The sequence below is a fragment of the Typopeltis vanoorti genome, chromosome 11 (assembly GCF_054136105.1).
Source record: "Typopeltis vanoorti isolate ZY-2024b chromosome 11, IOZ_Tvanoo_1.0, whole genome shotgun sequence".
Lineage (NCBI taxonomy): Eukaryota > Metazoa > Arthropoda > Arachnida > Uropygi > Thelyphonidae > Typopeltis > Typopeltis vanoorti.
In genome coordinates this window covers 14,679,480-14,694,724 of record NC_143559.1, presented here as the reverse complement: position 1 = coordinate 14,694,724, position 15,245 = coordinate 14,679,480, and the positions used below count along the sequence as shown (strand labels likewise).

At 35.8% G+C, this 15,245-nt stretch overlaps 1 protein-coding gene across 10 annotated transcripts in view; it reads left to right on the top strand.

The window, feature by feature from the left end:
* Positions 1 to 15,245, top strand: part of atos (atos homolog atossa) — a 322,345-nt gene that overhangs the window by 249,490 nt on the left and 57,610 nt on the right. For all 10 annotated transcript variants that reach the window (XM_090400982.1, XM_090400981.1, XM_090400987.1 and 7 more), the window contains 2 exons: positions 12,120 to 12,190; positions 12,638 to 12,749. In XM_090400982.1, the coding sequence (XP_090257108.1) occupies positions 12,120 to 12,190; positions 12,638 to 12,749 (183 nt within the window). The remainder of the gene's footprint in view (positions 1 to 12,119; positions 12,191 to 12,637; positions 12,750 to 15,245) is intronic.

The window sequence follows — 15,245 nt, the reverse complement described above, 5'->3', positions numbered from 1 at the left end:
TTTCTGTCTTGAGAGCCTCCCGAATCTCCAATGTTTTAATTCTTGTCTTCAGAATATTTTTTTCTTGAATGATATTTGCATATTTGAATCTACAGTTTAGCTCTGAATGCTGTACAACATCAGTTCTTTTTAAAACTTTCTCTCACACACTTTTCAATATGATATTCAATTCTAATCTGCTGAGAACTTAAATGGTGATCACTTCCTTTTTCAAATCTTCTGTATACTCTTATGTCCTGAACTAGAGTGAAGGCATTGCTCTTAACATTAACATAGCAGTATGACTTTTTATATTTCTTGTTTCTCCTCTTCATGCAAATTTGTACACATCTTTATGCTGTAACATTGTGTTAGTAATAATTAGTCCATGTCCTGAACAGAAATCCAGCAGGTACTTTCATTATTATTAGCCTTGCTCTTTTGTCTAAATTTTTGCAAAATATTTCTGTCTGCTATTAATTTCCTACTTTTTGCATAGATCCCAACACAAATCAACTTTTCCTTTTTTTCTTTGTCAGCTGCAATCTCTAATAACACTCAAAATTCTTCCCTTTTTATTATTATTATTATTTTTTTTTTTTAGTACACTTATCTGCTGTTTAGTTAAATACTCTAACTGCTCCTTCTTTCTCTTGATTGTTGTTGTGTGAATATAGCATTTTATATTTGTTATTTAGATTTCACCTGTTTTCAATATGATATTCAACTACTACTTCTGCTACTTGTTTAATTCTTCTGCTAGTTCCATTGCTTTTCTGTTTATTTTCTTATGTTGATGGTGCCTATCTGGTATTCTGCTGATTTGCTCCAGTAGCTGACAAAAACAGCAATGCTAGTTTAACTGGATGACGTCCAAGTGAGCATGAAATTCCATCATATTGTACCATCATTTTCTTTTGGTTTAAGAGAAACTAAAGAGAAACAGATTACATGCAGTTAAAGGTAAACCTCCTAAAACCTTTCAGATTCACTTTACAAATTTGTTCCAACCTCACTGATGTTTGATTTCTGCAAAACATCTTTTTTGAAGAGAAACTAAAATTTCAGCTCTTCAAGCACTGTCATCATTTTCCTAATTATACCATTTCTTCTTTTTTTTTTGTCTCAAAGGACATTTGGGACATATGTTTGCTCTGTACTATGTCAGAATATTCACTTTTTGACCTTGTTTGGCAAAAAAAATCTCTTGTGCATTCTGTCATACTCATTTCTTGTTATCATCAACCATTATGATCTTTTTTTAATTTCCAGTCTTCAAATGCTGATTCTCTGCAGTCTTTCATAATAAGGAAGTAATCTTCCTTGGAGATTTTACTGTTCACAAATCCAAGTTTATTTCATTTTCCATCTACACTGATCCAACATTAGAAATGCCAAGATATTTTGCATCATACAGCTATCAGAATTCCAGCTGACCTAACATCCACACTATGCTTAGAAATGCTGTTTTTGTCCTCATTCAGATACAAGCTTATGTTGTTTCTTTTCCCATGGAGCAACGATCACACAGCCACTGTCATTGACATGTTTTCTGATGTTATAAAAATTTGCTTGGTTGAATTATTGTTTTCCATATTCTGATTCAAACATAGCACTGAGTGTATTACTAAAGCAATTGTTATTGTTGTAGAAATATTCATTTCTCCATTCATCTTTAAATTCTTGTTCCTTATCTAAACCTTGGTTTTCTATAAGAACTGGGCTAAGCTGTATGAGTGAAGAGCAGGACATACTGCAGTTAGCTTTCAAAGAAATTTCCATCTTCCTTTTCTGTTTGTAAGCCAATTATCAACATATTCAAAGCTGACTTTAAAAGATTAAAAAAAACTTACAATATGGCTGAATGATGTTCATGCTTTTTTGGTTTCTTGTCAAAACTATTGGCTTTTACTTTTTCACCCACAGTGCAATTTTTTTTTTTTTTTTTTTTTTTTGTCCTCAGATGGTTCTTATGCATTATCATCCACAGAAAAATTGAATCTCTGGCTTCTTACTTTCTTCTACTTCTGATCTCTCTGGCATTTTTGCCAGAAAGGGATCAGAAGAATCTTGTCTAAATTATATACCAAAAAGTGTCCTGATCCTAATGGCATTGCTTTAGTTGTTCTGAAGGTTTGTTTGTGTTTCAAAGTTGACTCTTGGTCTACATCAATTTTTTAATTCTCTTATTCCACTAGTATCATCCTGCAGCCTGGAAGTAGCTCATAGTCAATTTTCCTAAGAAGGATGACAAATCTTTTAAGTTCAGATTAGTGCCTAGTTTCTGTCACTTCAATTCTTTCTAAAGTAATGGAGAAAAACCATTAAAGCTGAACTTCTATGCTACCTTGAAGCTTCTAAATGATTGCCAGTGTAGATTTCACCACTGTTGACCAACAGAATGTTCTTATTTATGTGACCCAATTTCTCCATTGGTCCAAATTGTCCAAATTCACAATTGTCCAAAGGTAGGCCAGTGGATGCACAGCATATGTAATGTTGGATGGATTTTATTCTCAATCTTTGCAACTAATGCCAGAATCCCACAAGGCTCTGCTCCATTCTTACACTTACCGTCTTCCTTCTACATCAATGACCTTCGCCAATCAACTGCAAATACAGTATATAGTTTACAGATGGTACTGCACCCCATTTTCTGATTTGACAAACATTGCACTACACAAAATCATCTAAATTTCAGAATATGAATTTCTCCAACACTAAATTTCTTATTCTTATACCATTCTTCAGTGAGGTTCTAATAGTCTTGTTAATTTCAATGCTAGTAAAACTCAATCTTGTTTTTCTCATGCAGAACACTTTCTTCTAATCTTAATTTTGAAAATATCCAAATCATATCTGGACAGGATGAGATTTCTCTTATTGGGAGAGCTTTAACCTCTAGTCTTTGTTGCAGTAAATATATCACACATATTGCCCCCCAAGTATTTAAAAAATTAAGTTTTTCTCTTTCACTCTAGGCAGATACTTTACCTACTTTGGATTACTTACTTTACTTTGATTAAACTCCACAAATTTGCATTTCAGTCCATTAAATACTCCATTGTAGAGGTGCCATCCATTGAATGTGGATGGTGCTGTTACAAGTTCCCTAAAAATATTTGACTGAGTGAAGAAGAGATCAGTTAGGTCTTCTACTCTAAGAAAGAAATGAAAAAGTTGTCAACATTGGCTTGAACACCTGTGGATTATACTCTAAGGAAGACATAAGTGGGAAGACCATTTCAAAAGATAGCAGTAAAAGGAATGAACGAATGACGATTTTCTGTTAGTTTGAAGTTTCAACTTCATTTCAACTAGCATTGAAATGAAGTTGAAACTGTGAAGAGGATGTTGAAAAGCAGCCATATCAATGACCCATTCTCATCATTTCACTACACTCATTTCAGACATTCATATGGCTGCTTTTCAACATCCTCTCGACTTTGACTTCAAACTGACAGAAAATCATCAGTCATTCCTTTTACTGCTGTCTTTTAAAATGGTCTTCCTTAGAGTACAATCCATAATGTTTAAGCCAATGTTGACAACTTTCTCATTTTTCCTCAACTTTCTCTCCATCTGCTGTCATAATAGTAGGTTGAATAACCTCCTGTCACCATTTCTGCATTTAGCCAGCAGTTTGGCTAAAAGCAGAGATATTGACAAGCCAAGTGCTAGGCTTTCTTCTTACTCATAGAATTTGTCCTGCAAGTGGAAGAATGTGTTACTGATGTTCAAGTAATATCATAGTGTCATGATCTGGTGGAAATAGTTATTATAATTGTCCTATGGTTTCTATTTAAGTTGCATTTGTGACAGGTCAATGTCCTTTGAATACCTATGTTATTGAAAGTAAGTCAGAGGGCTCTATTATGATATGCTTAATTTTTTTTTTTATCCCAGTGAAGTGTTTGTTCTTTACATAAGTGTCCATCTTGTCTTTGATTCTGCCATCTGCATGGGATATTTAGAGAGAAGAGAAGCAAGTGAATATCTGGCATCCACTATGAGCTGCATTTGTATGGCTTATGAGAAATAACAGTTCTTTGTGGATTACAGATTGTGACCTAAACTTTGACTAAACTATGGCTGATGTGTTTATCAATTACAGGACTGTGCCAATTATCTTAATGACATTCATCCCTGAGTTTACTATTGAACTAGAAAACAACAAATATCTAACAGCATAAAACTTAGTTATTCAGTATACAGAAAACAAATGCACACAGGAAGATACCTCCATTCAATATCCCATCACCATCCATCACAAAAAAAAAAATTGGTATTATGAAAAAAAAAAAACCCTACAAGACAGGACATGTATAACATTTTCATCAGTACAGAGAAAAATAAGCCAAGAACTCAAACACGTTAGTCCCTTTCAAAAAATGTTATAAAGAATGATAGAGAATATCCTACAAGAGTCCCCCCCCCCCACACACACAGACAAATAGATAAAAAAAAAAGAAAGAGAGAGAGAGAAAAGAGGATAATATAAAGGAGCAGCATCATTATTATGGGATAAGCTCAAGTCTCCTTTGCCCTCCAAAATCTTCTCATTCACTACTCAAAAAACTAGGAACACAAAATCAATTGTTCATGTGGGATTTGCTATGTGGAACAAACAGGCTGGTTAAGAGAGATATGCATATCAACACGTCAAGTACATCGAGAAAATGAGACCATAAATCACCACTTATCAACATGTAACACAGACCAATCATTGAGTACTGTGGCAGCAACTAGCATATGTTGATTACAGTTTTTTTGTCATAGCATTCAAAGAATCATCATAAATGTTAAAAAAAACCTAATGAATGAAGGTTTGGTCATTTTTCATGAAAGTCCTGGTGCACACAGTTATCTGGTAACCTATGCATCATATTGCTAGTTGTAATTATGTAGCTTTAATCACATGTGCACAACCTTATTAGTTTGTTTCAAACATTTGGTATTATTGATAGCATTAACTTGCTTATTGCAAAGTCCAGTCCATGTAATATCAGTTTAATTTATTTTATCCTTCTAAAGAATGTAATATATTGCATATGAAACTAGCAGATATTAAAACTTAAAAAAAGTTTCAACAAATAGTCTCCATATACAGTACATATTAGATATAAAATTTCAACCAATACAGAATGCAATTTGATCAAGAAAGTCCCAAATTTTCAATCCATTCCTCATTTATTTAGTATAGAGGCCATGAAACATGAGGTTTGAACATTAAAGCAGAAGCCATACTTTAACATTTCTTGCCAGTTATATAGAAGTCTCTTCCCGGTTATTTAGTGTTGGCCTTTTAGTGATCCCTGCAACCTTTTATCTGAATTCTTAATCTTTGATAGTCATATGCTACTTATCATTATGGGTAAGTCAGGAACTAGCAGGACATGCTTTACACACCCACTTCACATTGGATTGTATGAAAGAAAGCATTAAATTCTACATTGAATTTTTACAATACTTTTGGAATTGCATTAGCAGTGAATTACTTCTGTGATCTCAGTAAGTATGGTTATGATTTTTTACCTACTCAAGAGACTATTATTGTAAGACTCTCCTCAGCTTAACAGCCACAGGTTACATATATACGTTACAGGAAATTTGATAAATAGGGGATTATGCATAACCACTGGAAGTTATGAATAATTGCTAAACATATTGGAGAATATATTATTATTATTATCATCCAGGCCTCCATGGAGTCAAAAGACTCATCGTGGGAGGTCGTTTTTCGGAAACGCAAAGTTTATCATACCACTCCTTGAACCCATTGACCATTCCTGCTCCAACCACTCTCTCTCTCTCTCAGGCAATGCATTCCAAGGTTCAACCATCCTCCACGCAAAAGAAACCACTCCTCACCCTCTTGCACACAGCCTCCTTTCGTAACTTCCCCTTGTCATCGCTCCTTCCCACTGTTCAACCAAGCGAAAGAACTCCCCAGTGTCAAACCCTGTAACTGCCTCTCAACAGTTTAAAACTCTCAATCATATCACCTCTCCTTCTTCTATCCATCAATCTCTGCAGTCCACATTCCCTCAGTCAATCCTCATAACTCATATTGTACAGTCCTGAAACCATCTTTGTTATCTGCCTCTGTACCTTTTCCACAGTCAATTTATCCCCTTCAAATCCTAGGGACCAAATCTGAGAACAATAGTCTAAGTGTGGTCTGATCAGGGTCTTATACAATGGAATGATAACTCTTTTATCTCTGCAGGTCAGCGTCCTGCTCAGTATTGCAGCAATCCTCTGAGTTATCCTCACAACCTTTGCAACATGCTCCCTGAATTTCAGTTTTCTATCAATCATCACCCCAAGATCTCTTGTCGCCCCTACCACCTCCAGTACAGCTCGTCCAATCGAGTATGCATCCTCCCATCGATGGATCCCAAACCTCAAGACTTTACATTTTGCTGCATCAAACCGGTAACCCCATTTATTTTCCCATCTGTCTAGTTTATTCAAATCCTCTTGCAGGACTGCCACATCTGCACTATTACTGATAACCCTTCCCAGCTTCACATCATCTGCAAACAACTGAATGTCCCCTTGCAATCCATTGACAATAGCATTGATATAAAGGTTGAATAATACAGGTCCAAGTACTGAGCCCTGTGGAACCCCACTTGTAACCTTCTGCCTTGATATTGCCCCACCATACACAACTCTCTGATACCTATCAGCAGCCAATTCTGAATCCAAATGGATTCTGGATTCAGCCAATCCTGAATCCATTTGACCCCGACATTTAAACCCATGTGCTGCAACTTAAATATCAGCTTATTGTGTGGCACCCTGTCAAACGCCTTTGCGAAATCCAAAAAAATGGCAGTATATGCCTTTCCCTCATCAACTGCTCTTGTCACTTTATTATAAAAGGCAATCATATTACTAAAGCAAGAGTGCCCCTTAACAAATCCATGTTGACTCTCACAGATAACATTACCCTCATCTGCCCAACACTGTATATAGTCCCTCACTATTTTCTCCAAGACCTTAACAACTACTGATGACACACAAACAGGCCTATAATTAGACACTTCTGGTCTGCTATCTTACTTTCCTTCCATTCCCTGGGTACCTTTCCCGCAGCCAGACTTTTATCGAAAAGCCAGGTCAATGGAGCTGTCAGTTCTTTAGCACATTTCTCTCAAAACTCGTGGTGAAATACCATCCAGTCCAACAGCTTTACTGGTATCCAGAGTAATCAGTATTTGGAACACACTGTCCTCTTGCACCTCTAAACCTGCCCTATCCCTCTAGTATTAAAAGATTTAACATTTGTGAATCTATCAAAATCACCAGTCATTATGTATCTTCTTCTTCTTCTGCAGCTTCTCCCACTTAAGTGGGGTCACTGTTTCTTATGAGTCTCCTCCACACCTTCCTGTCTTGGGCTGTCACCACATCCAAGTTCTTCATCTTCAAATCCTCTTCTACCAGCTCCCTCCATCTCTTCTTTGGCCGCCCACGCTTCCGCCTTCCTTGCACATCCATCTGCATGACCCTTCTTCCCACATATTCGTCCTCCATCCTCATCACATGACCAAACCATCTCAACCTTGCCTCCTGTATTTTCGCTCCTAAGTTCGTAACTTTCACTGTTCCCCTGACATAGTCATTTCTCAGATGATCCTTTCTAGTCACACCGCACATCCACCTAAGCATTCTCATCTCTGCTACTTCCATCCTGCTAATGTTATTTTTCCTCAGGGCCACAGTTTCTATAGCATGTGTCATAGCTGGCCTCACTACTGTCCTATAAATTTTGCCTTTCAGATTGATCGGCACCCTCTTATCACATAACACTCCAGCCATCTCCCTCCAGTTCCTCCAACCTGCTTGTATCCTGCATCCCACTTCCTTCTCAGCTCCTCTATCTTCTTCCACTGTCGAACCTAAGTATCTAAAGTCTCTCACCTTCCTGATGACATTTCCTTCCAGCTCCAGGTCTGTCTCCTGGCCACCGCCCACTGCGCAACACATATACTCTGTCTTACTTCTGCTCAGTCTCATACCTCTCTCTTCCAGTACTTTTCTCCATCTTTCCAGTTTAGTTTCCGCTTCTTCTCTTGAATCTACACAGAGCAAGATGTCATCTGCATACAACATTGTCCAAGGTGCATCTTCTCTCACCTCCTCTGTTACCACCTCCATCACAATATTAAACAGAAACGGACTTAATGCTGACCCTTGATGCAAGCCAACTGTTACTTGAAAACTTTCTGTCTGTCCCAAACAGGTCCGAACACTTGTCTTCACATTTCTGTACATTTCCTGCACCAACCTGACATATTTCTCCGGCACCTTCTTCTCCCTCAGACACCTCCAGACTTCTTGCCTTGGCACTCTATCGTATGCTTTCTCCATATCAATAAATACCAGATGTAGCTCCCTTTGTTTCTCTCGATATTTTTCCATCATCTGTCGTAACCCAAAGATAGCATCTGTTGTTGATCTACCAGGCATGAAGCCAAATTGTTCCTTTGCAATCTCCACCTCCTCCCTCAATCTACCATCAAGAACCCTTTCTAGGATCTTCATTGTGTGGGACATCAACTTTATTCCTCTGTAATTTTTACAGTCTTGTACATCCCCTTTACCCTTGTAGATGGGAACAAGAGTACTCTCCCTCCATTCCTCGGGTATATTTTCCTGTTGGCAAACTTTCATGAACAGGTCCCACAGCAGGTCAATTCCCTCTTCCCCCAGTGCCTTCCATGCCTCCACTGGAATTCTGTCGGGGCCCACCGCTTTTCCATTCTTCATCCTCTTCATGGCCTCCGTCACTTCCATTCTACTGATGTTCTGCACCATCCCCTCAGAAGGCTGCCCATCTCCTCTGTGAGTCCTTGCATTTTCCTCATTCAGAAGTCCCTCAAAGTATATTTTCCATCTGTTTCTTATGTCCACTTCCCTCCATAATACTCTTCCTTCAGCATCTTTGATCTGCCTCACATGTAAGATGTCCTTAGCTGCTTTATTTCTACATTTCGCTAGTTGGTAAATTTTTCTCTATCCTTCCTTTGTTTCTAATTGATCATACAGATCTTGATATGCCATGGTCTTCGCCTGTGCCACAACTCTCTTGGCTTCTTGCTTTCTCTGTTTGTACACCTCTCTGTCCTCTTCCACTTTTGACTCATCCCACTTCTGCTTTGCCTTCCTCTTAGCTGTCACTGCCACTTGTACATCATTATTCCACCACCAACCCTCCTTCTGCTCTCTAATCTTTCCAGATGTCTCACCAAGCACCTCGATTGCACAGCTCAGGATTACTTTTGAATTATGTTTCCACCAATCTTGTACACTTTCCAGTCCATCCGAAATCCTCTCTAACACTCTCTCCCTAAAACGATTCCTCACACTCTCTTCTTTTAAGCGAAACCACTTAATTGTCTTCATCCCATGGCAACCAGAAGTTCTTATCTTCGATCTTAATTTAAAGTCTGCGCACAGCAGTCGGTGTTGTTGTGCTATTTGATCTGTTGGAATTACCTTACAATTTGTCACAACCTTAAGATGTTTTCTTCTAGTCAAAATGTAGTCAATTTGTGAGCTGTTGTTACCACTTCTAAATGTTATCAAATGTTCTTCCCTCTTGAAGAAAAACAAGTTCACAATTGCCAGATCAAACGCTACTGCAAAGTCCACAACCCTCTCTCCTTCCTGGTTCATCATTCCCACTCCGTGGCCACCATGCACCCTTTCACAGTCTCTATTCTGTCTTCCTATGTGCCCGTTCAAGTCTCCTCCGACAATCACCATCTCATTTTCTTCCAATTCCCTCATTTCTTCATCTAACACGTTCCAGAACTCATCTTTTTCCTCTGCTGTACAACCAACTTGCGGGGCATATACACATAATACGACCACCCGCTCTTCTCCAAGACCCAATTTCATTCGCATGATCCTGTCGTTCCTTCTACCCACGTCCAGTACTTCACCCTTCATTCTGCCACACACCACAATTCCTACACCATTTCTTCCCTCGTTATTCGCTCCAGAGTAGAACCAGTCATTATGTATATTCTCCAATATTAAATGGTTACTTTCATTAAGGAATGCCTTGACTGCAAGGTAGGAATTGGTTGATGTCCTCTTTATGTCACATAATGGATATGGAACAGAACTGTGAATAGAGTGTTATTCACTGAATGAAATTACTGCAACTGTTGTAGTGAGGATTATAATTTTTAGTGTCTCTTTCAAAACAGATATATCTAAAGTGAAAAAAAGTCAGAAAAAGCTTTGAATCTGGTTTTTTCTTGAGGAAAAGGTTTTTAGAACTGAGATAACACAATTATGATAGCAGATCAACTGTGGCAAATGGTATAGTGGAATTATTTAATGAGCACTTCATCAGTGTATATCATACTGGTATAAATGATGCTGTGCAACATGTAAAAGGGAGGCAAATATTTTGACCGTTAAAGATGAAAGAATTAGAGGTATATCAAGTTTGGGTTAGATGCTAATGAGGCTGTGAAAATAAATGACATATCATCACATATTTTTAAGCAATGTGCAAAAGAGTTAGTTATGCCCTTGACCAGTTATTTAATGAAAGTCTTGCAGTGGGGAAGGTTCCTAAGGATTGGAAAGATGGCTAAATAGTACCTTTCCACAAACATGGTTCTAGGACAGACGTTTCCACTTATATGCTGGTCTGTATATATCTGCAGTTGTGATCAAAGTGTTGAAGAAATGGGTTAGGAATATAATGTAGGATTGGTTGATAGACATAATATCAAAAATTAAAACTATTTGATGTATTCCAAGTAGAAGATAATGAAAAACTAATTTATCCAGTTTTGGATAATTCAACTATAAAATACTATGTCCCCATTCAACACAGAGCAAACAAATGTAGTAATAAAAGTGAAAAGACTGTGTAATTATGAATGTCATAATGGTTTACAAGGCTTAAATAAGTAAGTAATTTCAGTTTTTCTACTTAAAAAAAATACTTTTTTTAAACTTTTCTGTTTATGTTTAAATAGATATGACAATTCTTTAGAATTCCTTTTTGATAACTTTTTTATTTTTATAAAATTTTGTGCAATATAAATTTTGGTATAGAGATGTTTTTTATTTTATCAGTTCATTGAATTAAAATTTGTCTTGATTATTTTACATTTTGTTAATAAATTAAAAATTTATCATAGGATAAATTTTTAATTTATTAACACTCCATAATAAGTTTGTCTTGAATTCCATGCTTTTTTATGATTATGTATTTTTTTTTATATTTGTCTTATCTGGATTTTATTTATCATACTAACCAGTAATGATTTTGCATAATCATCAGCAATTTTCACAAATATTTTTATTAATTATATTCTCCAAAATATTAGATGATTATTAAAACCTGCTTTTCCTCCAGCATCTCTGCTGAACTTTGGCTTCAATCCTATTTAGAAAATGATCTTTAGTTCTTGCTTGGATAAGAGATTGAACTAATAGTTCTATAGTTCTTGTCATCCTTCATATCTCCCTTCTTGTGTAGTGGTTTGAAAACAGACTTTTTCCATTCTCTAAGCCATGATCCTGTTTCCCATCTCCCTGTAATAAATTTAGGAAACACTTTTATCCCTCCATCCTCTGTGGCCTTAATTAACTCCACTAGGATTCCATCTGCACCTGGGGCCTTATTGTTATTAAGCTGTTTAATTACTTTTTCAACCTCATGATGAAGTGGAGGGGTTCTAAATTGAAATTTTCATGGTAAGAGGGCTCCTCAAAATTTTCCTTATCCTCTTCACTTGAAATTGTAAGATTTTTTGTAATCTTTTCATTATTTCTGAAGAACATTATCTGAGCTCCTCTCATATTGCCTTGTGTTCTTACATAGATTCATTATTATTGAAGTTAGTTAAATAGTTCAAACAGACAAGAATTAAATGGATACATTGAACTATTTAACTGACTTCGATAATGACGATTTCTTGTATTTAGTAAATAAACTCTCTGATATATTTTTTATATATTTCTTTTATTTTCATTCTTATTAATATAATGTAAAGTGTAATTATTTTGTATTATTATTATCATTATTATTATTATAAGTGTGGTTGAGCAAATGAATATTAGTGAAGTGTGACTAATAGTGTTATTTCTGGAATTAGGCTCCAATCAGAAAGTCAGGTACTTGTTTTGACTTTGACAGCTCACTTACAACAGTTTCTGCTATAAAAAGGTGAGCATAAATTTATGGTAGGTGTAAACTTTGTGTATCCTAAAATAAGTCCACAATCATACCACTTGGCTCTCTGTCGGACTTTGACCGACATCTAGCAATATGTTGTTAGGTGCCAGTCATCAGTATCCAGCATTTAACAATGATCTGTGTCTCACATAGCTCATTGTTAAATTTAATGTGACACCTTTATAATTATTCTTTTAAATTTACCTTGAATGCAAGTACCATGATAGCAAAACATTTTGTGCAGTAAATAACATTTTTGTTTAACTTTATAAAGGAACAAATAATCATGATGGAATCTATGTTATGAGACAGCACCATATAGATTAAAGAAATTAAAATTTATTTCATATTAAAAAACATAAAACATCCTGTTACTGATGACATTAATTTATATCTATGGTTTCGTATAACTTATTTACTTATTATGTAATTTTACAGGGCACTTTTTGAGAAAGAGCCAGAAGATGAAGAGGATCATGAGAGAGTTGTTCAGCTTAGCACAAGTGCTCCTGCTTCCATCACTATATGTAGCTTGTTAGGAACTTTTGAGGTAAATTTGAAGCTGCTTTAGTTATTGTGTAATGTAATGTAGTGCAATGTAATATGCTAGTTTTTCTCTTTCATTTTTGAATTTTTGGAGAATTCACAATACTTTAAGAGAATAAACATAGTTTTATTGATTATATCAGTGTGGCTTCTGCTAGGGAAAGTTGACAACTGATCATATTTTTATGCTAACAATTGTTTGAAAAACATGGATTTAATAAAGAATTGTATCTAGTATTTGGACTATAAATAGGAATGGCAATATACATCAAAATATGCTGTAGGATGCAATGAGATACTTTAGAATACCGTAGAAATATATAAATATGATACAACTATGTAATTACTACACCCTCTGCAAGGTATATTTCTTACAGGAATATTCATTAATAAAATTTTTAAATAAAATCTGCACATACTACCAATATGCTCCCACCAGCCCTATTTTGCTTAGCAATGTCAAAAAAAGTCATTAGAGACCTAAATGAACAGAAATGATTGAGAAGAGCATTTTATTGGTTTATTTTGATGGCATGGTTATGCTTGAAGACTTATCAGGATGCTATACAAACTACATTTAATTTAATTAAAGCAGGTGAGCATGTCATAACTAAATGCATGTGCAATTCAAAGGACCCACCTATCATGACTGATCTAACTTGGTTGTTAATTAATCTTGGAGTAAGCAGATACTTTTTAATATCTAGGATTGAACAGTAACCACTGCAGTGATATGCATCAAGAAATAGAGGCGAGAATGCCAATTGTGGATATTTTTGCGATCTTACAACTCCTAAAATCCAGAATGTTATCAAGAAACTCCAAAGGAAAACTCTACATAATTATCACATCTTCAACTTCCTGATATGCACCCTCAGAGGATGTACAAGATAATATGATGGTACTACATGAAAAGGTTACATAAGTTATCTATGTTTGATATTAATCTATAGTTGTGAAACCTGGTCAATGGCAAAGGGAGATGAAACTTAGTACATTGGAAAGAAAGGTAATGAGGAAGATTTTTGGACTATCTTATAGTCAAAATACTAGATTGTATGAGCAAAGATACGAGGAATTACAAAATCTGTTTCAAATATCTATAATTTACAAGAAGTAAGAGAATTGAAGCAGATGTGACTTAGTTGATCAAACATGAACCACGGGAAGGCCATAAGGTGGATAGATCTTATAAAGAAAGACCTAAGACAACTGGATGAATACTTTATTCCAGACACATGCAATAGATAGATGGAGAAGCCTAATGAGGAGCACAATCTAAATAGTCCATTAAGTTGTTGGAGAAGAGCAATAAGAAGCAACCTGTGGTTATGATATTAAGCAACCTGAAATTCCTATGGGCAGTATGTCCATTGTTGATTGTCCACTTGATGGATCTCCATATTTTCATAGGAAGATCCGTCATGATAATTATTACTGTTAAGGACCTTTATGTAATCTCTGATGACAACAGCTCATTATAGTCTTAATTAGTCTGTTGTGTGGTGCTATAATTTTCTTGAAAATTTTAAAAATTAATTTTTACTGAGGTTAGGCACTGTGGCCTCTGGCGCTTCCTTTAATTGTCTTTTGTGCAAATATTTGATTCTGCAAACATTTATGCACTGTTGTTCCACTTGATCTTATTGGTCAATACATAATGAATGGTCTGATCCTTTTGATTTGTAGAGATCCTTGTGTTCCAACATGCATTTATGTGTGACTTGTTTGTCAATAATAGGCTGGATTGCACATTTACAGTTGATCCTTGTAAAAATTACAAACAGTTGTAAAAGACAAGGAGGTGGGTCCTTAGTTTGACAGCTGAGATTAATGTGAAGGTTGCATAACAGTTAAACTTGATTAATAGAAACTAGGGTTTAATATTTTTGGAGAAAGATAATTGGTGAGAGGGTTTATATCAGATTAATACAGAAGACATTTTTAATAGTGGAAGAAGATAAGGACAAATGAAATGATATGCAAAGATTTTTTTTTCTAAATAAGTGACTTTGTAGCTGTAGGAATGACTAGATGTAGTGTAATTATTCCTAAATTCTATTCTTTTAAGAGCCATGTTACTATGGTGTTTTCCTTTCCAGATTTTATACTTTGTCAGTTTGATTTCTAGGAGGCTTACTGCAGGTACAGTAGATTTTATGAATGCCTGGGCATTTTTAAAAGGATGAATAGCTTATGGAGATCTTAGAAGGCTCTGTAATTTTTGGATTAGTTTATTATGATTCCCAACCTCCAGGGATTCATAAGACTCATTGTGTGAGGTCAATGCTAGTTACTTCTTACCTATTATTTCCTTTTGCAAATTCCAGGGATGGTCCCTTATCCTTGTTTCTTCCTTCTTTCTTCTGTATGAAAAATCATCCCAGTAGCAATCCAGTAAATACCTTTCAAAAGCATGAATGTCTAAATTCCCATCCCCTCTTCCATCTTTTATCCACCAATCTAGTTTGCATGTCTTTAGTCTATCCTTGTAACCAAC